Raw genomic sequence first — 25,630 nt, forward strand, 5'->3', positions numbered from 1 at the left:
AAATAAAGGAAAATGTCCACACAGATTATTAAAAGTAGCATCATCAGCTTTTAATAAAGCTCAGGAAAAAATATTGACCAATTTTTAAAAACATTTTCCAGAATCTATTACAAAACACCCTGTTTTCTCTAATGTTCTCCAGAGCATATTTTTATACACAAAACAATGGAATATTTTTTTGTTTGACTCTAGTGTGTATTGCAAAATTTAGGGCCCTAAAAATGAAATTTAGAAACTGCATCCCCAAATGTTTTCTTTGTTATTATATCTCAAAAATTTGCACTACTCACCTAAATTTATTATTAAACTATCTAGAACTCCAGGAACTCATCAATTGTATTTCTAACAGTACTGAGTTTATTTTAAAGCATCACATCAAGTTTGAATCTCAGTAAACAAAGCCATGTTTTCATTATATGTTGATTTTTGCAAAGAGCACAGACTTAAACACTTCAAATGACAATGAAAAAGTAATTTTAAAAAGTGTTTTATTAATAAAATAGTGTAGAACTACAGTACAATGTATATTCCTTGTGGGTCGGTGACTCAGGCCATGATGTTTCTTGTCATCTGAGAAGTCTTTGGAATTAACATTTTAAAATTGACCTTTTTATCTGACACTTATACTATTCACTGGAATAGAGGCATAGAAAATATTCCCTGTACTTGGATTAATGTATTCATACACTATGTGGCCATGATGAAATACAAAGATCAAATATCTGAGAGATAGTAGCATTTGTGATCACAATTTATTTTAAAAGGAGGAAACGACTAAGGTACTGCTAGCAAAGACCCCCCCAAACAGAATTAAGCAATTAATGTTGACCTATTTTATAACAGTTAATTAAAAGTCTGAGCTCTTTACAAAAGAATGCCACTTTAAATGTACTTATCATCCCACTTTCATAACATACGTATGCATATTTCACTGGAGCAAGCAACTTCAAAACATGATTACATCATTTTGCTGTGTAGTTAAGCAAAAAATCTGTCAAACAAATGCATTATTTTGTGGGAGGTCATCTCTTCTAATCACTGAAATATGCAATGAAAGGCTACATTTAGGAGCATGGAAAACCTGTACTCCAGTACATATAGGTTTCAACAACAAAATAATGGGAATGTTATAATTACTATTGGAAATTACAATGTCTTCCATATCATCAAAATTACCTGCAACTACTTTTTAGTCACAATAACATCACTAAAAAAGATACACTAAAATTAATGAGGCAATTTGGGAACAAAAGACAGATTCTTTCTCTCCTTTTTAAATTCCTCAATGTAGAGCTACAGATATACTTAAGCTGCAATAATAATACCAACAAAGTACAGAAGTGCTTGCTTTTTAAAATCATTGAAGTACATAAAATGTCTTGGCAGATTACAAAACTATTCCATAACATCTACTTAAAAGTTTATGTTCATTCACATTCTCCTCATCATGACATTCACATTTAATTATGTATTCAGTTTGATTGTTTGCATGCAAAAACACCAACGAATCTATTATTTCAAGACAGCCTATTTCTTTTGAAGCCAAGATAATTCTGCTCTTTTATAAAAATAATGGAGATTCCTTTTCCAGGATGTGTAGGGCAGAATGTTTAAAGTTCATGCTTGCTGCTTTGCCTGTGCTTCTGCTTCCTGAAATGAAAACAAAAACAAAAACAAAAAACAGATTTAAATATCACAAATCAGATATCCATATCCATGTATATTTTGGTTGGACTACATTACTTTAAATTACTAAAAACAGTCAAAAGCAAAAAGTGGCCCTCGGAAAAGACAGTCCTACCCAGGCCATGAATCACCCTTGGTGCAACGTATCTACAATATATATTATACCCACTCAGTAGTCACTTAAGTAGCTGTCCAAACAACTTCCATAGTGCATTCAAATAACCTTTAGTGAACTTAATAATGGCCCCAAAGTGCAAGAGTACTATTGCTGGCAGTTCAAATACACTAAAGAGAAGCCATAAAGTACTTCCTTTAAGTGAACAGGTGAGTATAATACAGTAAGAAAATTTTAGAGAGATAAAGAACACACATAACTTTATTGCAACATATTGTTTAAATTGTTCTATTTTATTATTATTTTTGTTGTGACTCTATTACTGTGCCTAATTTATAAAGTAAACTTTATTATGGGTATGTATGTATAGGAAAAATCAAATATGTACATGCTTCAATACTATCCATTATCCATTGTTGGGACTGACCAGCAGACCCTTAGTGACAGATGAATGATTACTCTGACACATGTTTCTGTGAAAGAGAGGGCTAAGAGACTTCCTGGCTAAAGGAACCAGACAATCCCATTCGCCTGCCTCCTTAGGCTTTTATTATAGCAACAGCTTGAACTAAAATTAACTTCTAGATACAATCAGAAGGGTAAGCATCCTTGAGAAAACACATGTATCTGTAGTGTCTTTAAAACAACGACATTTTGAAGTCTAAACATAAAGATTTCAGTAAAATACCTAGGGGCTCAGACTTGTTTGGAAAAGTCAAGGCTAGGTCTACTGCCTTCGGTAAGAATCCCCTAGAGGCCTCCGATCTTCCAGAGAATCCTCCTTACAGACTTTCCAACCAAGTCCCGTGATTCCCCACAATCCATGGTTCCAGGCATCCACTGCGTGTTGGAATGTATCCCCTGCAAATAAGGGGGAATACTCTACCATCACGTATAGGTATATCCCAATGCAGTGGTTCCTGTTGATGCTTCTGTAAAAATGTCTTAATGTCACTTCAGTATTTTGAAATTCCTAACAGCTCTAATGTCACCTCTTTTGTGAATCTGTCCCCAAATTCCTTCCTAGTGATGTATGATTATTTCTTCTGGACACCTGTAGACCTTATTTAAAATAATTGTATAGAATTTTCTGTAGTATGTCTTTTAAAATGTTTTCATAATATCTCTTAAATTATAATTATTTGTAGACATATATATTATATACATATTTGTATACATGGCCCTCACTAAAAACTTTGAAAGTAGGGACTATGATGTATTTCCTCCATCATCAAGGCTAAGTCAGTGCTTGACATTCAATACATACTTGTTGAATGAACAAATGAATGAATGAATAATTGCTATGTTTAATTGAAGGAGAGTTATTGTCACATAAAACAGACTATCCTCACTTTCATACTTCCTAAAATATGTACTGAAATCAATTACTTAAGTTGCATTTTACTAATTTTTTTAAACAAAAATGCCTTACCTAACATTTCTTGTGATTTAAATTACACAAAGCCTAAAAGAAGCAATTTTAAGAAAGTTTGACAAAGAAACAGAATTTCACAGTAACTCAGATAACAATGCAAGTAAATGCTTTCTAGTGAAAACACAAACAATAACACAGACTCTCAAAATTGGAGGAGATGAATTTCAATGAATCTGTTCAAAATAAAATCAGTTCCTAATAACAAAATGCAAACTGATGGGATAGGGGACATACAGCCTGATCAAGCTAGTCAGTGTGGAGAAGACCTACAATAAAAGGCAAAGGTGTATTTATTTATTTATTGTTATCTCCCATTTTATTTATTTATTTATTTACTTATATCTTTATTGTTGAAAGTATTTAAAGTATTTATAGATGTCCCTTTTGCCCCAATTGTCCCCTACCTCCCCACTCTACCCATTCTCCAGGCTGTAACCACATCATAGGTTATGTATATATGCATATAAATTCTTTGGTTAATCTAATCCCACCCCATCCCTTCCCTCTGAGATTCCTCAATCTGTTGAATGCTTCCATGTCTCTGGATCTATTTTGTTCCTTAGCTTATTTTGTTCATTAGATTCCACATATGAGTAAGACCGTGTGATACTCAACTTTCTCTGACTGCTTTATTTAGCTTAACATAATACTCTCCAGGACCCTCCATGCTGTTTCAAAGGGTATGAGATCCTTCTATTTTATAGCTGCATAGTATTCCATGGTGTAAATGTACCACTGCTTTGTTATCCACTCATCTACTGATGGGAACTTGGGCTGTTTTCAGACCTTAGCTATTGTAAATAGTGCTGCTATGAACATAGGGGTGCGTATGATATATTTGATTGGTGTTTCAGGCTTCTTAAAATATATTTGTATAAGTGGGAGTACTTCTATTTATAAGTTCAATTTTTAATTTTTTGAGAAAGCTACACACAGTTTTCCATAGTGGCTGCACCAGTCTGCATTCCTAACAGCAGTGTACTAGGGTTCTGTCGGAGTTCTTACTCCTTTATGCTGCTCAAGTACACCAACTGTGGGGCCACAGGTCCTCCTCTTCTAGGAACTGGACCTTCACTGATGCCAGGCAGTGGATGAAGATGATATGAGCAGTTTATAGGCATATAGGAGAGTCTTTATTGCAGCCCAAGTAGCCATTGCTAACAAGGAGCCATCAGATAAAACAGTTCTTCAAAGTAGCTTACAAAGTAGTCCAGCAAACATAGGAGCCATTGCACACACAAGGACCCAACCCTACATAAAAGTAGCCTCATACCAGCTGGTCAGCAATATATCTTTATACCAACTTAGACAAAATAGGCTTCTTGCCAAATAGTGACATCAATACTTGGGCTACAGAAAGGCATGCCTATGCATTGCATACAGTCCAATCGCTATGTCCTTGCATTTGCACCTGCAGGTGGCACATTGACCTTGAGCATGCAGTGTACATTGGACAGAGGCCCAGCACTCAAATTGGTCTCAAACGCCCGGTGTACTTTGATTAAGGTTCCCACACTCCACCCCTTACACCAGATGGTCTTCGCAGGGTATCATGGCCTATTTGTCAGCTCCTTGAACACAGAACTTACAATAATAATATAAACTGTAGCATGTTAGGACCAGTACTCAGGCCCTAATAGTAAAACTCACAAATGTCAGTGCTATGTCCTTGACAGTCTATCCTACTAATCTTGGAGGGGTTCATGGGAAAGGGTTTGTATGGCTTGTACTTCACTATCTCTTGCAGGGTACTAGTTATATTGCCAGGGCTGGATCAAGGGGTGTGACTGTAACTTATAGTCATATCCGCTTCCTCAAGGCGATAGGAGGGCCACCAATGGCCCTTCTCCTGTAATGGACCATGGCCAAGTCCACACTCCCTGTTCCCCTCTGCCAAGGGAGAAACCTTGGGTCGCAATAGTTCATCTGTTGCTTTATTTGTACATGCAGTGTCTGAGGATACCTCTGCATACACTTGTCTAGCCTAATCTTTTAGGCTATGTGGATCCAGCCCCAGGTGGAGCTCCCATTTCCTGTCCCCTCATGAGGTTATGGCCTACTAGCCACTGTTGCTTGTGGCATCATGGCAACTACAAAGACATCCCAGCTGTCTATTCTAATGGCCAAAGGGATATTTTGCCCAGTAACTTAATCAAACTACATAGTTCATTAATATGTAAACGGACAGTCACAGCTCTCCATGTAGCAGGATTCCCCCTACTAGACCTGTCCTTATACCACATGGTCTCCGGGAGGCGTGGCATACCCTCTTGAAAAGGACTCGGGAGTACCTCCTCCATATGATTTTTATCCCTTGACAGGATCTTATAAATTACAGTTTCCAACAGGGTCTGTAATTCCTGTAACAGACAGCTGGTACTTACCACTGCCCACTGTTCCAAATAGCCCCCACTGTGCTAAAGTTGGGGTTTTGCCACTCCTGACATGGGCGTGGTCACACAGACCTGTAAGGCAGCACACATGGCTTCTGACTGTCTCTCAACAAGGGAGTATTTGCTCTCAGTTTTCTTCCATAACTGGGACCAAAACCTGATGGGTACCCTTCTCTGCCCACTTTGGAGACTGCCCTCTTGGCAGCTAGGTACCCTCTACTTCTGGGGTTCAACCTCATGTCACCTCCTTCCATGACAATTGACACATGGCCATAACAACTACGCCAAGTGGGGACTGGACACTCACCAATACCCCCTAAAAGACCAACACAGGTCTGTCATAAACTACTGCATCTGCATTCAAATTATTCAAGAGAACCACAGGTTAGTACAACATTACTATCACAATGAAATACTGATACTGTGACAGCCCCAAGTAGCCAAATCCTGTGCCATCAAACCATGACACATGGTAGGGCCATACAAACATCTCCGAGGGAGGGCAACCAAAGTCCACTGTTGACCTTCCTACTTAAAAGCAAACTGTTCCTGACTCTCTGGAGTCCTGTCCATGGAGAAGAAGGCACCAGCAATTCCATCATGTAGGACATTACTCCAATGCCAGAGCAAAGTGATCTATGCAATCTGCTAAGCCAGCACCACAAAGTGTAGTAGGGGAGTCACTCTGGTGCAGGAGAGAGTTGCCTGCTTCACATGGACAGCTCAACTCCTACACCCATCTACATGAGCAACTGGGCCTGCACATCTATTCGGGCCACTACAGAGAAAACTGAAGTTCGCATAAGTGAGTTCAACATGTGGTCTCCAGGCCCCCCAACCAGGTAGGTGCCTTGGCTGTCCCTTAGTCTAGATCAAAGTCCTTCTCTGGTTCAGAGGGAGTGCCTTTCCTCTGCACTCTCCGGGATCACTGCTCCACCCCTGTAGACAGCAGGTATTGTCTTACATCCAGTCACAGGCCTCGCTGCCCCCTTATCTCACCAACCCTTTTCGCACCACCCAACCTTCATGTTGCCAGTGAGCCAAATAATGCTGGGACTGCAGTGAGAGTCAAATCTTCATAAGCATTGCAAAATGGTGGCAGTTTGGGAACCTGGCCTTCTCGCCATCTTTTGCCTGCTCCTGCTTCTCCTGCTTCCATTGCGGGGATTACCAGGGCAGCTGTGGCTTTGCATGCAAAGAGCAGCCTAAGGGTTCCTGAGGCAGCTGCATAATTGTGGCATCATCCGGGCGACGGCTGCTGTTGCAAAGCTCAGCTCAGCCTTTGCCTCTCCCCGGGTCTTGGAAGCTCAGTCTCTCTCAAGCCATAATGCTCCCTACTGCTCTTTGGGGCTCTGGGCCAGAAGGGACCCTAATGTCTTCTCCACTGCCATTGGCATCACTGTGTCCAGTTTCCATTTCATAAGGACCACCACTATTGGATAACACAGTCAGGTCAGAGGCCACATGCCTCCCAATGGGGTAGATAGGACATTTACCCATAAACCCTGCTCACTGTGCCAATTGTTGGAGTCCTTACTCCTTTATCCTACTCAAGTACACCAACCGTGGGGCCACAGGTCCTCCTCTTCTAGGAACTGGACCTTCGTAGATGCCAGGCAGTGGATAAAGATGATAGGAGCAGTTATATTGCAGCCCAAGTAGCCATTGCTAACAAGGAGCCATCAGATAAAACAGTTCTTCAAAGTAGCTTACAAAGTAGTCCAGCAAACATAGGAGCTACTGCATACACAGGAGCCGAGCGCTACATAAAAGCAGCCTTGTACCAGCTGGTTAGTAACATATCCTTATACCAACTCAGATAAAAGAGGCTTCTGGCCAAATAGTGATATCAATAAACTAAAAGTGGAACTACCATTTGACCCAGTGATCACACTTCTAGAAATATATCCCAAGAAACTAGAAACAGCATTCAAAAAGGATATATGCACCCCTAGGTTCATAGCAGCACAATTCACCATAGCTAAGATTTGGAAACAGCCTAAGTGACCATCAGCAGATGAGTAGATTAAAAATGTGTGGTACACTGTTTCAGCCACAGACTCCGAGATTCCTACATCCCTAGCTGCTGGATCCTGAACCCCCTCCTGATTCAGAGAGGGAAATCACTTTGGCCAGAGTCCCTCTGCCTCAACCACAGGCTACAAGACATCAGCCCCCCACCCCATCACAGGCTACAGGCCCCTCGTAGTGAGGTACAGAGTGATGCTAATCCAGCAAGAGTCACACCACACCAGCCAGAGTCACAGTACCTGGGCCTCAGGCCCCAAGACTCCTTCCTCCCAAGCCATGGACTCTGGGCACCCACAGTGAGCACATCCCAGTGAGACTTAAGACAACCATTTCCACAAGAGCCGGAACCATGATCACATCCAAAAATCTTGCACAACAAAGCTTGGGGTGAGGGACATTACTAACCAGTGAGGAGACTTCATCCACGAATAAGAAACTAACATTCAAGATCCAACTACATCAAGAGAGCCCAAATAGCTCAAGTGGAAAGCTCTGCTAGATCACCAAGCCCAGGAGACCTGAGAGACTGCACCACTAGCACCACTCCCAAAAGAACCTGGGTAGCAAAGCAGCTGGATCTCAGACACAGAAACAATTGAAACATTACAGAAAACAATGGAGAGACCAAAAAAAGTAAATTTCCAATGGAAAGAAGAGGAATCACCAGAAAGGGAGTTGAATGAAAAGGAGGCAAGCAACATGTCAGAGAAAGAATTCAGAGTAATGGTTATAAGGATGCTCAAATAGCTGGATGACAAATACACACAACTCAATGAGAATTGTAAGCAGATGAATGAGAATGTCACCAACATGAAAAGGAACCAAGGGGAAATAAAGAATGACAGAACTGCAATAAAGAACACAATGGAAGGCTTAAACAGCAGACTAGAAGATAATGAGGACCGCATCAGTGAATTAGAAAACAAGGTAGGAAAAAACACACAAACACAGCAGCAACTGGAAAGAAATCTTAAAAAGCAGGAGGAGAGCCTAAGGGAGCTTTGGGACAACATGAAACAACACAACATCTGAATAATAGGGGTACCAGAAGGAGAGGAAGCAGAGAAAGGAATAGAAAACCTGTTTGAAGAAATAATGACAGGAAACTTACTGGTGCTGGCAAGAAAATAACCACGCAAGTCCAAGAAGCACATAGAGTCTCAAAAAAGATGTACTCAAAAAGACCAACAAAAAGACACATCATAATTACATTGGCAAACATCAACAACAAAGTAAGAATCTTAAAGGATGCCAGAGAGAGATAGAAAGTTACCTACAAAGGATCTCCCATTAGAATATCAACTGATGTCTCAACAGAAACACACCAGGCCAGAAGGGAATGGAATGAAGTATACAAAGTGATGCAAAGCAAGGAACTGAATACAAGAATACTATACCCAGCAAGGCTATCATTAAAAATTGAAGGTGGAATCAGGAGCTTCACAGACAAAAAAGGGCTAAGAGAGTTTATTACCACAAAGCCAGCAATCTAAGAAATGCTAAAGGGACTACTGTAAAAAGAAAAAAACAGAAAAGCAAGAAGGAACACAAACATAAAGAATAAAAATGAAAAAGGTGAAGTAACAACTATAAAGAATAAAAATGAAAAAAGGTGAAGTAACAACTGACACCACAGATATACAAATTATTGTAAAAAAATACTACGAACAACTCTACTCCTACAAACTGCACAACCTCGAAGAAATGGACATATTCCTAGAAAAATACAAGCTTCCAAAACTCAATCAGGAAGAATCAAAAACCCTGAAGAGGCTGATAACTACTGATGAAATTGAAACAGTAATCAAAAAGCTTCCAGCAAGCAAAATCCCTGGACCAGAAGGCTTCACAGAGGAGTTTTACCAAACATTCAAAGAACTGAAACCAATCCTTCTCAGACTATTCTAAAAAATTCAAGAGGAAGGCACACTTACAAGGTCTTTCCATGAAGCCAGCATTACCCTAATCCCAAAACCAGATAAAGACACCACAAAGAAAAAAAATTACAGGCCAATATCCCTGATGAAATAGATGCTAAAATTCTCAACAAAATTCTAGGAAACCAGATCCAGCATTACATTGGCAAGATCATAAACCATGACCAAGTGGGATTTATTCCAAGGATGCAAGGCTGGTACAATATCTGCAAATCACTAAATGTGATACATCAGCTGAACAAATTGAGAGATAAAAATCATATAATCATATCGATTGATGCAGAAAAGGGATTTGACAAGGTACAACACCCTTTTCTGAAAAAAAACAAAAAAAAACAAAAACGCTCAGCAATGTGGGAAAAAGAGGGATCATACCTCAACACAATAAAAGCTTTATTTGACAAACCTACAGCCAACATCATACTCAAAGGGCAGAAACTAAAACCATTTTCCCAAAGAACAGGAACAAGACAGGGATGCTTGTTTTCACCACTCCTGTTCGACATAGTACTGGAAATGCTAACCACAGTGATCAGACAAGAAGAAAAAATAAAAGGCATCCAAATTGGAAAAGAAGTAAAATCGTCATTATTCGCAGATGACATGATACTATACATAGAAAACCCTAAAGACTCCATCAAAAAATTATTAGACTTAATAAATGAATTTGGCAACGTAGCAAGATACAAAGTTAACAGCAAGAAATCTCTGACAATAGTGAACTAACAGAAAGAGAGGCTAAAAAAAATCCCATTTATCATCACACCAAAAAAAATTAAGACACTTAGGAATAAACTTAACTAAGGAGGTAAAAGACCTGTACTCAGAAAACTACAGGACACTCAAAAAAGAGATAGAAGAAGACATAAACAGATGGAATAACATACCATGTTCATGGATTGGTAGAATCAACATCATTAAAGTGTTTATACTACCCAAAGCAAACTATAGATTCAATGCAATCCCCATTAAAATACCAATGGCATATGTCACAGACCTAGAACAAACTCTCCAAAAATTCATCCGAAATAAATTTAAAAAAGACCCAGAATAGCTGCAGCAATCCTGAGAAAGAGGAACAAAGTAGGATGGATCTCAATACCAGATATAAAGCTGTATTACAAAGCCTCTGTTCTCAAAACTGCCTGGTATTGGCACAAGAACAGACATATAGACCAATGGAATAGAATAGATAACCCAGAAATTGACCCAAAAATCTATGCTTAATTAATATTGACAAAGGAGGCAAGCGCATACAACGGTGTCAAGACAATCTCTTCAATAAATGGTGTTGGGAAAATTGGACAGATACATGCAAGAAAATGAAACTAGACCACCAACTTACACCATACACAAAAATAAACTCAAAATGGATAAGGGACTTAAACGTGAGACAGGAAACCATAAAAATCTTAGAGGAATCCGCAGACAGCAAAATCTCAGACATATGCTAAAGCAATATCTTCACCGACACACCTCCTAAGGCAATGGAAACTAAAGAGAAAATAAACAAATGGGACTACATCAAAATAAAAAGCTTCTGCACAGCAAAAGAAACCATCAGCAAAACAACAAAAAAAGTCAACTGCATGGGAGAACATATTTGCCAATGTTATCGCTGATAACAGTTTAATCTCTAGCATTTACAGGGTACTCATAAAACTTAACAAAAGGAAGATAAACAATCCAATCAAAGGATGGGCAATGGACCTAAATTGATACTTTTCAAAAGAGGACATAAGGAAGATCAAGAGACATATGAAAACATGCTCAAAGTCACTAATCATCTGAGAGATGCAAATCAAAACGACAATGAGGTACCATCTCACACCTGTCAGAATGGCTATCATCAACAAATTAACAAATGAGAAGTGCTGGCGAGGACGTGGAGAAAAGGGAACCCTCATGCACTGCTGGTAGGAATGCAGACTGGTGCAGCCACTGTGGAGAACAGTATGGAGTTTCCTCAAAAAATTAAAAATGGAACTCCCATTTGACCTAGTGATCCCACCTCTAGGAATATATCCCAAGAACCTAGAAAGGATATATGCACCCCTATGTTCATAGCAGCACAATTTACAATAGCTAAGATTTGGAAACAGCCTAAGTGTCCATCAGTAGATGAGTGGATTTAAAAACGGTGGTACATCTATACAGTGGAATACTACACTGTTGTAAAAAAGAAGAACTCTAACGATTTGCAAAAACATGGATGGAGCTGGAGAGCATTATGCTAAGCAAAATAAGTCATTCAGAGAAAGATAAATATTACATGTTCTCACTCAGTTGTGGATTATAATGAACAACATAAACTGATGAACAAAAACAGATCTGGAGACTGAGAAGCACAGATCAGATGTTCAAACCTCAGAGGGAAGGTAGGGGAGGGTCGAGGTAAGGGAGGGGGGAGATCAACCAAAGGGCTTGCATGCATACATATAAGCATAACCAAAGGACACAGACACCAGGGGTTGAGGGCCTGAATGGGAGGGGCAGGCAATGGGGGGATAAGGACACATATGTAATACCTTAATCAATAAAAATAAAATAAAATCCTGTTGCAATAATAATAAAAAACTGTGGTTCATCTACAGAATGGAATACTACACTGCTAAAAAATAAATAAATAAATAAAAAGGAAGTCTTCCCATTTGCAACAGCATGGATGGAACTAGAGAGCATTATGCTAAGCGAAATAAGCCAGTCAGAGAAAGATAAATATCACATGATCTCACTCATTTGTGGAATATAATGAAAAACATAAACTGGTGAACAAAAATTAATCCAGAGAGACAGAAGCATTGAACAGACTGTCAAACCTCAGAGGGGAAGCAGGGGACAGTGGAAGGGGGGGTAAGAGATCAACCAAAGGACTTGCATGCATGCATATAAGCCTAACCAATGGACACAGAGACCAGGGGTGTGAGGGCATGAGTAGGGGGGTGAGGTGGCAATGCGGGGATAAGGACACATATGTAATACATTAATCAATAAATAAAAATAACAACTTGGGCTACAGAAAGGCATGCCTGAGCACTGCATACAGTATAATCACTGTGTCCTTGCCTTAGCACCTGCATATGGCAAATAGGCCTTGAACATCCTGTGTTCTCTGGACAGGGCCCCCACAATCAAATTGGACTTGAACATCCAGTGTATCCTGCACAGGATTCCCACAGGTCCCCTTTTCTCTACATCTTCACCAGCATTTGTTGTTTGTGGATTTACTGTAGCCATTCTGGCAGGTGTGAGGTAATATCTCATTGTGGTTTTAATTTGCATATTTCTCACTACAGGCCTGGTGCACAAAATATGTGCACTTTGGGGGAAGGAGTCCCTCATCCTGGCCTGTGCCCTCTCACAGTCTGAGAGCCCTTGCGGGGGGGGGGGGGGGAGGGAGTCCGACTGACAGCTTAGGTCTGCTCCCCATCAGTTGGACATCCTTAGTGCTGCTAAGGAGGCGAGATACTCTCCTACCACCGCCTCTGCGCTCACCAGCTGTGAGCCCAGCTTCTGGATGAGTGGTGCTCCCACTGTGGGAGCACACTGACCACCAGGGGGCAGCTCCTGCATTGAGCATCTGCCCCCTGGTGGTCAGTGAGCGTCATAGAGACTGGTCATTCCATCGATTTGCATATTAGCCTTTTATTATATAGGATTATATAGGATGATTAGTGACAATGAGCATTTTTCATATATCTCTTTGCCATTTGTATGTCCTCTTTGGAGAATTGTCTATTTAGGTCCTCTGCCCAATTTTTAATTGGATTGCTTGTCTTCATTTGGTTGAGTTGTATGTGTACTATATATATTTTGGAAATTAACCCCTTATCAGATTGTATCATTGGCAAATAGGTTTTCCCATACAGTGGGTTCCATTTTAAGTTTGATGATGGTTTCTTTTGCTGTGCTAAAGCTTCTTATTTTGATGTCCCATTTGCTTATTTTTTCCTTTGTTTCTTTGGTCCTAGGCATTGTATCAGTGAAAATTATGCTATGTGAAATGTCTGATATTTTGCTGCCTATGTTTCATTCTAGGATTTTCATTGTTTTGAGACATACATGTAAGTCTTTTATCCATTTTGACTTTATTCTTGTTTATGTGGTAAATTTGTGGTGTAGTTTCAAATACTTTTGCATGTACTTGTCTAATTTTCCCAACATCATTTATTGAAGATACCATCTAACTCCATTGTATACTCTTGCCTCCTTTAGTAAATATTAATTCAGCATAATATCTTGGGTTAGTTTACGGGTTCTCTGTTCTATTCCACTGATCTATATTCCTATTCTAGTGCAAGTACCATGCTTTTTTGATTATAGTGAATTGGTAGTGTAGCTCGATATCTGCTATTGTGATCCCTCCAACTTTGTTCTTCTTTCTCAAGTTTTCTGTGGTTATTCAGGATCTTTTTTTGGTTCCATATAAATATTTGGGGTGTGTGTTCTAGATCTGTGAAATATGACATTGGTATTTTAATGGAGATTATAATGAATCTATAGATTGCTTTGGGTAGTATTGACATTTTAATGATGTTGATTCTATCAATCCATGAACATGGTATATTCTTTCATTGCTTATATCCTCTCCTATCTCTTTATTCAACATTCTGCAGTTTTTTGAGTACAAGTATTTTACCTCCTTGGTTAAATTTATTCCCAAGTATCTTAATTGTTTTTTTATTGCAATGGTAAATGTGGTTGGGTTTTTTTTAGTTTCTCTTTCTGAGCATTCAATATTAGTATGTAAAAATGCCATCAATTTCTCAGTAATAATTTTGTATCCTGTTATATTGCCAAATATATTTCTTAAATCTGGTAGTTTTTTGGTGGAGTCTTTTTTGGGGGGTGGTCTTTAGAGTTTTCTATGTACAATATTCATGTCATTTGCTAATAATGATAATTTTACCTCCTCCTTTCCAATTTGGATGTCTTTTATTTTTTCTCCTTGCCTAATTGTTGTGGCTAGTACTTCCAGTAGTATGTTTAATAAGAGTGATGAAAGCAGATATCCCTGTCTTGTTTCTGTTCTTACGGAAATGGTTTTAGTTTTTGCCCATTAAATATGGTGTTGGCTATAGGTTTCTCAAATACGGCATTTATAATGTTTAGGTGTGGTCCCTCCATTCCCACTTTGCTGAGTGTATTTATTAAAAATGAGTGTTGTATTTTGTCAAATGCTTTTTCTGCATCAATTGATATGATCATGTGATTTTTGTCTTGCAATTTCTTTATGTGAGGTATCACACCTATTGATTTTCAAATATTGCACCAGCCTTGCATCTCTGGAATCAATCCTACTTGGTCATGGTGTATTATCTTTTTAAAATATTGCTGAATCTGATTTGGAAATATTTTGTTGAGGATTTTAGCACCTATATTCATTAGGGATATTGGCTGGTATTTTCTTTCTTTGTAGTATCTTTATCTGGTTTTAGAATTAGGCTTATGTTGGTCTCATGAAAAGAGCTAGGAAGTGTTTCTTTCTCTTGGATTCTTTTTGAATAGTTTGACTAGGTAGGTGCTAGTTTTGCTTTAAATATTTGGTAAAACACCCCAGTGAAGGCATCCATGCCAGGGCTTTTGTTTGCTGGGAGGTTTTTGATTACTGCTTCAATTTCATCAGTAGTTATAATCCTATTCAAGTTTTCTCATTCTTCCTGGTTGCATTTTGGAATGTTGTATTTTTCTAAGTATTTTTCCATTTTGTCCAGGTTGTCCAGTTTGTTGACATATTGTTTATCATTGTTCATAATATTCTCTTACAATACTTTGTATTTCTGTGGTGTCAATTGTAACTTCACCTTTTCATTTCTGATTTTACATATTTGGTTCCTCTATCTTTGTTTCTTGTTGATACTGGCTGAAGGTTCATCAATCTCATTTATCCTTTCAAAGAATCAGGTCTTGTTTCCATTGAATATATATATATATATATATATATATATATATATATATATATATATATATTAGTATATATGTCATTTATTTCCACTTGGATATTTATTATTTCCTTCCTTATCTGTAATCTGGGCTTTTCTTTTGTTCCCTTTTTAATTCTTTAAATTGTAGGGTTAGATAGTGTGGGGAAATATGGGACTTGTTGGAAAATCTGTAAGGAGGGTTCTCTGAAAGGTCAGAGGCCTCTAGGGGATTCTTGTCAAATGCAGCAGACCCTGCCTTGACTTTTCAAACAAGTCTGAGCCCCTGGGTGTTTTGCTGGAATCTTTATGTTTAGACTTCAAAACGTCCTTGTTTTAAAGACACTACAGATACATGTGTTTTCTCAAGGATACTTACCCTGCTAATAGTATCTAGAGGTTAATTTTAGTTCAAGCTGTTGCTATAATAAAAGCCTAAGGAGGCAGGTGAATGGGACTGTCTGTTTCCTTTAGCCAGACAGTCTCTTAGCCATCTTTTTCACAGAAACATGTGTCAGAGTAATCATTCATCTGTCACTTAGGGTCTGCTGGTCAGCCCCGGCAAGATAGTTTATTAGAAATTTTTCTTGTTTCTTGAGGTAATCCTTAGTGATATGAACTTCCCTTTCAGGACTGCTTTCACTGTGTCCCATAGATTTTGAGTTGTTGTGTGTTCATTTTCATTTGTTACCAGGAAGATTTGATTTCTTCCTTGATCTCATTGATAAACCCTTCATTGTTTAATAACATGCTATATAGCCTCCATGTGTTTGAATGTTTTGGGGGTGTTTTTATTGTAGTTATTCTCTAGTTTCATGCCATTGTGATCAAAGAAGATGCTTGTTATTATTTAAATCCTCTTGAATTTTTAGAAACTTTGTGTCCTAACATGTGGCCTATATATAAGAATGCCCCATGTTCACTTGAGAAGAATGTATATTCTGCAGCTTTGAGGTGAAATGTTCTGTAAATTTCAATTAAATCCATTTAATCAAATGTGTATTTTAGGTTTGCTGTTTCCTTTTTGATTTTTTGTCTAGAACAGCGGTTCTCAACCTGTGGGTTGTGACTCCTTTGGCGGTCAAACGACCCTTTCACAGGGGTCGCCTAAGACTATTCTGCATATCAGATATTTACATTACGATTCATAACAGTAGCAACATTACAGTTATGAAGTAGCAACAAAAAAAATTTTATGGTTGGGTCACAACATGAGGAACTTCATTTAAAGGGCCAGAAGGTTGAGAACCACTGACCGTGGTCGGCAAACTGCAGCTTGTGTGGCTCTTCCTAAGCCTTAGGTGTACCCTAATTAAGTTAATAACAATGTACCTACCCATATAGTTTAAGTTTAAAAAATTTGGCTCTCAAACGAAATTTCAATCGTTGTACTGTTGATATTTGCCTCTGTTGACTAATGAGTTTGCCTACCACTGGAGAAGAACTATCCAATGATGTCAGTGGGTGTTAAAGACCCTACTATGATTGTATTACTGATGATATCTCCCTTAATATCCTCCAGAAATATTTTTATATATTTGGGTGCTCCTATAGTAGATGCATATACATTTACCAGAGTTATATCCTCTTGTTATACTGTTCCTTTTAGTATTATTAAGTGTCCTTCCTTATTTCTTGCTATGGCTTTCACTTTGAAGTATATTTTGTCAGAAATGAATATTGCCACCACAGCTTTTTTTTCTATTTCCTTTCACATGGAAAAAAATTTCCATCCCTTCACTGTCATCCTGTAAGTGAATTTTTTGTTCTGAGGTTGGTCTCTTGTAGACAGCATATATATGGGTCATGTTTTCTTATCCATTCAACTACCCTATGTCTTTTGATTAGAGCATTTAGGCCATTTACATTTAAAGTTATGATTGGTGGGTACTTATTTGTTGTCATTTTTATTCTCTTTGCATGTGTTCTCTCTCCCCTTTCCCTCTCTCTCTCTCTCTCTCTCTCTCTCTCTCTCTCTCTCTCTCTCTTTCTCACTCTCTCTCTCTCCTTCTTACAATAGTACTTAAGCATTTCTTGCAGTACTAGATTGGTGGTAATAAACTCCTTTTGTCATTTTTTTTTGTCTGCAAAGCATTTTATTTCACATTCAGTTTTGAATGATACACTTGCTGGATAGAGTAGTTTTGGATTCAGTCCCTTCATTTTCATTCCTGTGTATACTTCATGCCACTCCCTTCTGGCCTGAAGTGTTTGTATTGAGAAATCAGCTGAGAGTCTAATGGAGGTTCCCTTGTAGGTAACTTTCTGTCTCTCTTGCATCCTTTAAGATTCTTTCTTTGTTTCTAATGTTTTGCCATTTCAATTATGATGTGTCTTTGTGTGGGTTTTTGGGGGCGGTTCATCTTGATTGAGACTCTTTGTTCCCTGGACTTGTGTGACTTTTTCCTTCACCAGGTTAGGGAAGTAAGTTTTATGTCATTTTTTCTTCAAACAGGTTCTATATTCCTCACTCAGATTCTTTCCCTTCTGGTACCCCCATGTTGTTACATTTCATGTTGTCCCAAAGCTCCCTTAAACTTCCCTGGTGTTTTTTTCCCAATTGCTACTCCAAATAGGTGGTTTTCTACTTTGTTTTCTAATTTGTTGATCCAGTCTTCAGCTTCTAATCTACTGTTGATTTCTTCCAGGGTATTCTTTATTGTAGTTATTTCATTTATGCCGTTTTTCATTTCTGTTTGATTCTTATTCATGGTTTCATCCTTCTTTTCATGCTGGTGTAGTTCTCATTAAGTATTTATAGTTACCATTAAGTTCCTTGTAGTTCTCATTGAGTTGTTTGAACACCCGTATAGCCATTACTTTGAATTATTTATCTGAACAATTGCTTTCCTCCATTTCATTTAGTTCATTTTCTGTAAATTCTCCTTTTGTTTCATTTGGAGGTTGTTTCTTTATCTCCCCATTTTAGCAGTCCTGCGGTCTGGGGTGTTGGGTGAGGCCAGCCAGGTCAAGGAGGCAGGCTCGTGTGTCTGAGAGTGTCAGGTCTCAGCTATGGGGCCAGTGCCAACGTGGCCAGGCTGGTTGTCCAGGGTTTCCTTGCCAGGCACAATGATTTTTGATGGCAGGTTCATGTATCTTGGGATGTTTTGTCATGGTGGCAGGTCCAGGAGCACCACTTCAAGTCACTAAGGCCTGTTGTCCAGGGGTTCCAGGTCGGGCATGCCAGAATGGGGAAACAAGTCTGTGCATCCAGGTTGGCTGCATGTCAAGTTGGTGAAGCAGGCCACATGCACTGCATATTAAGGAGTGGGTGCAGGCCACGCATACCATTCCTCAAGATGTGGGGGTGGATAGGGCATTCCAATCATCAAGGGGGCTGAGCAACCAAGTTCATCTCTAGACAAGGGCTAGCCACTCACTTCCTTTATGGGGCAGGGTGGGCAGGGCCCTCTGCTGATGAAAGGGGTGGGTCTGGCTGGACTTGTTGTTCCTCAAGGCCTCCTGGTGAGCAGGGCACTCCTATTTTCAAGGGGGTGGGGTGGCCAGGTGTGCCTTATTTACCTATTTTTATTTTACTTTTTAATCCTCACCCTGCATTGACTTCTCCTTCCCACTGGACCTGACAAAGGTATATTTAAAGTCCAGAGTTCTGAGACATTTCATTATGTAGGCAATTTAATTTTTGATTCTTTTCTTTATATGATCTTCATGGGAATACTGCCACTTGAAATATTAATTTTGTTGCCAGAGGAAAAACTCCAAATTTAGCCAGCAATTTTGTGACCAGTTTTGAAACTCAAATGTCCTCAGTTAATATTAATGGATGACTCTAACATTTGCCTCACACAAAGACAATAGATGCTGCCAAGAAGATTACTATGAACTAAGACACTTTATGTCGATGTAGAACCATGAATGGCAGCTAGAATAATGGAGTCTTTAAAATGCTTACCACTTATTTGCAAATGGGTTAATGAGAAATTTGCTGCATTGATAAGATTGATGAAGAAGCCACTCTACCTACTTCTTACTCACATACTAGTACATATATATTTGATTATGCACATCTGACTACCCTACTAGGGATTAAGTGCATGCAGAGCAGGAACATTTCCTTTCAGTTATGTTGCCTGGCCTCTGGCTTAATCTGAGTACTTAATAAAGGTAGAAATCTTACAATTAAAATATCTCAGCAGCAATAAAGTGGCCTATAAAACAGGAAAATCATACCTTTGAACCTGGTGGGGCTGTCAAGCCTAAAAAGGCATACACTGCATTATTTTCTCTGGCTTCAAAGAAGGCATCATAGTCCTTGGTGGAAAAAAAAAAAGTAAGAAGAATTAGCAATATGCAACCAAAAAATAAATAAATAAAAAGGAAGAAAAAGAGGACATTTATTTAAAATAGCTTGACAAGTGAACCTCCATGGTAGCAGCAGGGTAACTAACTTCCATAATGCTAGAATTATGGAAAAGATAATAAAGAGGCAAGGCTTATTGGATCTCATTTAATGTATATAGAAGATACGCTGTTCTGTTGGGCAAAAACTGCAAAATGGCTTATTCCGCATCACACAGAATTAAAATCTGTCTTTGGGAAAGCAGCTTTCTCCACAGCCCAAAGGAGTTTACCAGTAAGAGGTTATTTATTCTGGCATGAATTTGTTGTTCCAGTTTCCCATTATTTTTGTTCTATTATTTATTAGGTAGAGGTGTCCTCAGAGCCTATGGTAGACCATATATTTGCTAGATATGCCCAAGGCCATAAGAATATTAAATTTGTGCTGTCTTTGGAGGAAGTGAATATGATTTTCATGAAATATGACCAGAAGAGCAAACAAGCTACTAAAAGGTTTCTATCTGGTGAGCCAAGCAAGCGTCATGTGACTGAATTTGGTTGGGCTTTCTTTATACTGTCATCCTCTAAGCCACCAAATATTTTCCAAAAATAACAAGTAAAATACCCTAAATTTTACTATGGAGTTACTAACACACCTATTTTTGAAACAGAGCCACTATCTATACATGGCCTTAGTTTGTTTGATTTAAAATAGAGATAAGCTTAGCATTTAACGGATATAATTAACACTCAATATGCTGGATTCTCTAGAGATTGCCTCACTAACAGATCACAGTGTTATAGGGTTCTTTTCTAGCATGTATAGTTCTTGGTATCTGAAGAATCTGGAGGTATAAAGTTGAGAGCCTCTCAAACCATTGGTGACCCTATATTTGAGCCCCACCCCATGATACATCAGAATTTCTCCCTTATTTAGGGATTAGAGTCAGAATTGTTTAGAGCCCCTAGTATCTCCACAAAGATTGACTCAAATCATCTTTTTGTGTACCCTAGATGTTGACAAAGGAATAAACCCTAAATAACAGGCATATATGAGCCTCCTATACTCTTTGAGTTTACTATTCAAAAGTGAAACTAACTGGATCTTGATACTAGTTCCATAATGAGACACATGATCTATAAGCTACTCAAGGTAAACAAACAATATAGATCATATCTATACTTAATCACTTTGAAATAACCTCAAAATGCTAGTTAAAAGAATCTAACAAGAGATATTTCTTACTGACATCAAAGCAATAAAAAAATTTATCATTCTTTAAAATTATGGGAAAGAAAGCAGGTCTTCAGCTTTATTGAAATCTGATAAAAATGCTATGTAGGGGACTCTTTTGTCTTTCTTTCAAGTGTTTTAGTTTCAAAGTATATTATGATTTTTTGGTCTTGGACTTAGCAAACAAACAGATTTGTAACTCTGAAAGAAAAGAACACTGGTTTCTCAATTAAGCCAGATTAAATAATTTAGTCAGCAAATATATATTGAGCACCTACTATATTCCAATCACTATTCTTGGTGCTAAGAATATAAGAGTAAACAAAACAGACTGTGACATAGTCTGCTTCTTATATAGGAATTCTCTTGAGAAAAAATAAAGATAATTTATTTACATCTCTGAGATTCCAATAACATTAATACAGAATGTATTATACCATATGTTGGTATATTATTATTTATTATTTCATGGAAATGTGTTTTAGTTATCCACATAGAAGCATAGCTCTTTCAGAGCAAAGCTTACTTTATAAATTTTGTAACTTTTATATCAGAGTCTCATGTATATAAATAGGGTAGTTTTTTCAGTCACATTCCAGTCTGGAAATAAGAACCTAAGCTACCATAGTTAAGTGTTTATCACTTAACTAAGGAGGTAATTTTTCCCACAGAGACATCTGGCAAAGTCTGGAGATATGTTTTCACAAATGTAAGAGTGCTACTGGAATTCGAGGATAGAAGCCTGGGTTGCTGCTAAACATTTTACAATGTGCAGAGCAGTTGCTCACAACAAAGAATTGTCCAACCCATAATGTCAGTAGTGCCAAGATTGAGAAACCTTGAGATAGTTAAAACAGGCAATTTAATATGAAGAACTACTTAGAAAAGATAAAAAATCTGAAAGGCAAACAGGTGATGGTGAGACAACCCAGAGATTATCAGACAACAGGAAGCTGCTACCAAATCTAGGGCAAAAGGAAAGAATAAAGAAGGTGATATTACAGGACCCAGGAGCTGGGGTACCTGGTAGAGCTGGTACCATAAAGGAGATTCAGTCACTGTCATGGATCATCCAGATAGAAAGGAGGAGGATAGTTTGGTTTTTCCTCTCCTCCTGCCCTCCATTCTTCAAACTAGTACCTCTTATTATCAGCCAAACCTAATAGGCAGCCAGTTGGCAATGTAGATTAGAAAATTTAATTTGCTGTGGTCAGACCCACCACATAATGGAGCAAGAAAAGAATGAAGATGGAAACTTTCAGAAAGAGCGATTATAAAAACAATCCCGTTTACCATCGCACCAAAAAAATTAAGCTACCTAGGAATAAACTTAACTAAAGAGGTAAAAGACCTCTACTCAGAAAACTACAGGACGTTGAAAAAAGATATAGAGGAAGACATAAACAGATGGAAGAACATACCGTGTTCATGGATTGGTAGAACCAACATCATTAAAATGTCCATACCACCCAAAGCAATCTATAAATTCAACGCACTTCCCATTAAAATACCAATGGCATACTTCAGAGATCTAGAACGAACTCTCCAAAAATTCATCTGGACTAAAAAAAGACCCCGAATAGCTACAGCAATCCTGAAAAAGAACAAAGTAGGTGGGATCTCAATACCAGATATCAAGTTGTATTACAAAGCCACTGTTCTCAAAACTGCCTGGTACTGGCACAAGAATAGGCACATAGATCAATGGAATAGAATAGAGAGCCCAGAAATCGGCCCAAACCAATATGCTCAATTAATATTTGACAAAGGAGGCAAGAACATACAATGGAGCCAAGATAGTCTCTTCAATAAATGGTGTTGGGAAAATTGGACAGATATATGCAAGAAAATGAAACTAGACCACCAACTTACACCATACACAAAAATAAACTCAAAATGGATAAAGGACTTAAATGTACGACAGGAAACCATAAAAATTCTAGAAGAATTCAAAGGCAACAAAATCTCAGACATATGCCGAAGCAATTTCTTCACTGATACAGCTCCTAGGGCACTTGAAACTAAAGAGAAAATGAACAAATGGGACTACATCAAAATAAAAAGCTTCTGCACAGCAAAAGAAACCATCAACAAAACAACGAGAAAACCCACTGTGTGGGAAAACATATTTGCCAATGTCATATCTGATAAGGGCCTAATCTCCAAAATTTATAGGGAACTCATACAACTCAACAAAAGGAAGATAAACAATCCAATAAAAAAATGGGCAAAGGACCTAAATAGACACCTTTCAAAAGAGGACATTCAGAAAGCCAAGAGACATGAAAACATGCTCAAAGTCACTAATCATCCGAGAGATGCAAATCAAAACAACAATGAGGTACCATCTCACACCTGTCAGACTGGCTATCATCAACAAATCAACAAACGACAAGTGCTGGAGAGGATGTGGAGAAAAAGGAACACTTGTGCACTGCTGGTGGGAATGCAGACTGGTGCAGCCACTATGGAAGACAGTATGGAGTTTCCTTAAAAAACTGAAAATGGAACTCCCATTTGACCCTGTGATCCCACTTCTAGGAATATATCCCAAGAAACCAGAAACACCAATCAGAAAGGATATATGCACCCCTATGTTCATAGCAGCACAATTCACCATAGCTAAGATCTGGAAACAGCCTAAGTGCCCATCAGTAGATGAATGGATTAGAAAACTGTGGTACATCTACACGATGGAATACTATGCTGCTCTAAAAAGGAAGGAACTCTTACCATTTGCAACGTCATGGATGGAACTGGAGAGCATTATGCTAAGTGAAATAAGCCAGTCAATGAAGGAAAAATACCTCATGATCTCACTCATTCATGGATAATAGAGACCATTATAAACTTTTGAACAATAATAGATACAGAGGCAGAGCTGCCTCAAACAGATTGTCAAACTGCAGCGGGAAGGCCGGGGAGGGTTGGGGGGCAGGAGGTAGGGGGGTAAGAGATCAACTAAAGGACTTGTATGCATGCATATAAGCATAACCAATGGACATAAGACATTGGGGGATAGGGGAGGCTAGGGGACTGTCTAGGGCGGGGGGATAAAATGGACACATATTTAATACCCTTTGTAATACTTTAAGCAATAATTTTAAAAAAATAAATAAATAAAATAAAATAACATAAAAAAAAGAATGAAGATGGAAACTTTGAATAAACAAGAAAATGAATAATGCTGTGATTTAATAGAAAGTATAAGAGCTTCAAAGTAAGGCATATCTAGATTTAAATCCTAGCTTCATCATTTATTGTGTAATTTAGGAAGTCAGTTAAACACTTCTAGGCCTCAATTTCTTCATCTATAGAATAAGAACAATTACCTATGTCAGGGGATTAGTATGAGAACTGAGATATAATACACACAAAACATGTAGCACAATAGATGACATGCAATATTTTTTGTATGAAAGGTTGCTATATACTCTTCTAAGTGTCTGTATAGGGACAAATCTTCATTCTTATTGTTTTTAAACTCCTAACTCAGTGCCTGGCATCCAGGAAGTACTCATTAGAAGTTGGATTCCTTTTTCACTAAGAAATGTTTATGCATTTGGTTGAGTCTCACCCTCTTGCCCCTTCCTTTCCATCTTCCCATTTCTCAGTGATTCCTGCCCTATTTCCATAACATACCCCATTCTCTTGCAGTGTGGCTTCACAAGGAGAAATAAACCAGGTAAATGTGGTTTCTCAAATGTTACCCTTATAACCCAAAATGTGTTTGTTTTCAAAAGTCAAACAAATTGAAATGTCCGTTTTAAAAAGGAGAGGTTAAGATAATATATGCTGCTTTAGATTGGACTGTATGACCCCTGAGGTCTCTTTCAACCACTCTAATTCACCAATTTTCAGAAATTTCAAATATAGAGGAAGTGAGATTTCAATATCTAAATGGATAGCACACTTGCCTTTTCCTTATCCATAGTTTGGCTATGTTTGCAGAGACAGATGAAATTTTTAGGCCCCCCTCCTCAGAAGTGACTAAAGACAAACATTTCTGTGCCAATAAACTCAAGTTTGTCACACCCATCCCTTATATGATTTGAATTGGTCCATGAAAAGATCCCCACCAAAAAGTGTCTGTTTCACTCCTGTATAAACCTATGAGCTAGAAGATATGGATTGCTGGCTCTAAAAAGATCTGTTCCTCAATAATGCTAATTCTGAGGATATAGCAATGCAAACAGTTCTCTTTTGGAAATTCTTATGGCCCTTACTTATGCTTTCTCTACCATAACTTCATAACTATTCTCTGATTGTTTCAGGTATGTATGATTCTTTCCACACCCCACTCCTAATCAGCTCCTTAAGAGAAGAGTCTGTGTCTTATTTAGATTTCTACTTGCCATTGTGCTGCCTAGAATAGCCATAAACTACAAATTGTACTTGAATATACAATTAATAAAGTATTAAGGAAAATGCTCCATGGTTTCAATGAAGACTAAACAAAATAGCATATTTGAAAGCACCAGTCACAAAGCAAAGAAAAAGAAAAAGAAAAAAGAAAAATATTTTCTCTCATTTCTTACATTAGTTCAATGAGCTGAATTAAAACTTTAACAAAATTCAT

General features: G+C 38.1%; 1 protein-coding gene across 1 annotated transcript in view; it reads right to left on the reverse strand.

The window, feature by feature from the left end:
- Positions 1-471: 471 nt before the first annotated feature.
- The window catches only part of SH3BGRL (SH3 domain binding glutamate rich protein like), an 84,854-nt gene continuing 59,695 nt past the window's right edge, over positions 472-25,630 (reverse strand). The window contains exons 3-4 of the mRNA XM_081081825.1: positions 19,710-19,790; positions 472-1,650 (exon numbers count right to left, since the gene is read on the reverse strand). Coding sequence (XP_080937951.1) covers positions 1,618-1,650; positions 19,710-19,790 — 114 coding nt within the window. The 3' untranslated portion in view covers positions 472-1,617. The remainder of the gene's footprint in view (positions 1,651-19,709; positions 19,791-25,630) is intronic.

This window comes from Myotis nattereri, assembly GCF_964212035.1.
Source record: "Myotis nattereri genome assembly, chromosome: X".
In the NCBI taxonomy this organism is placed as follows: Eukaryota; Metazoa; Chordata; class Mammalia; order Chiroptera; family Vespertilionidae; genus Myotis; species Myotis nattereri.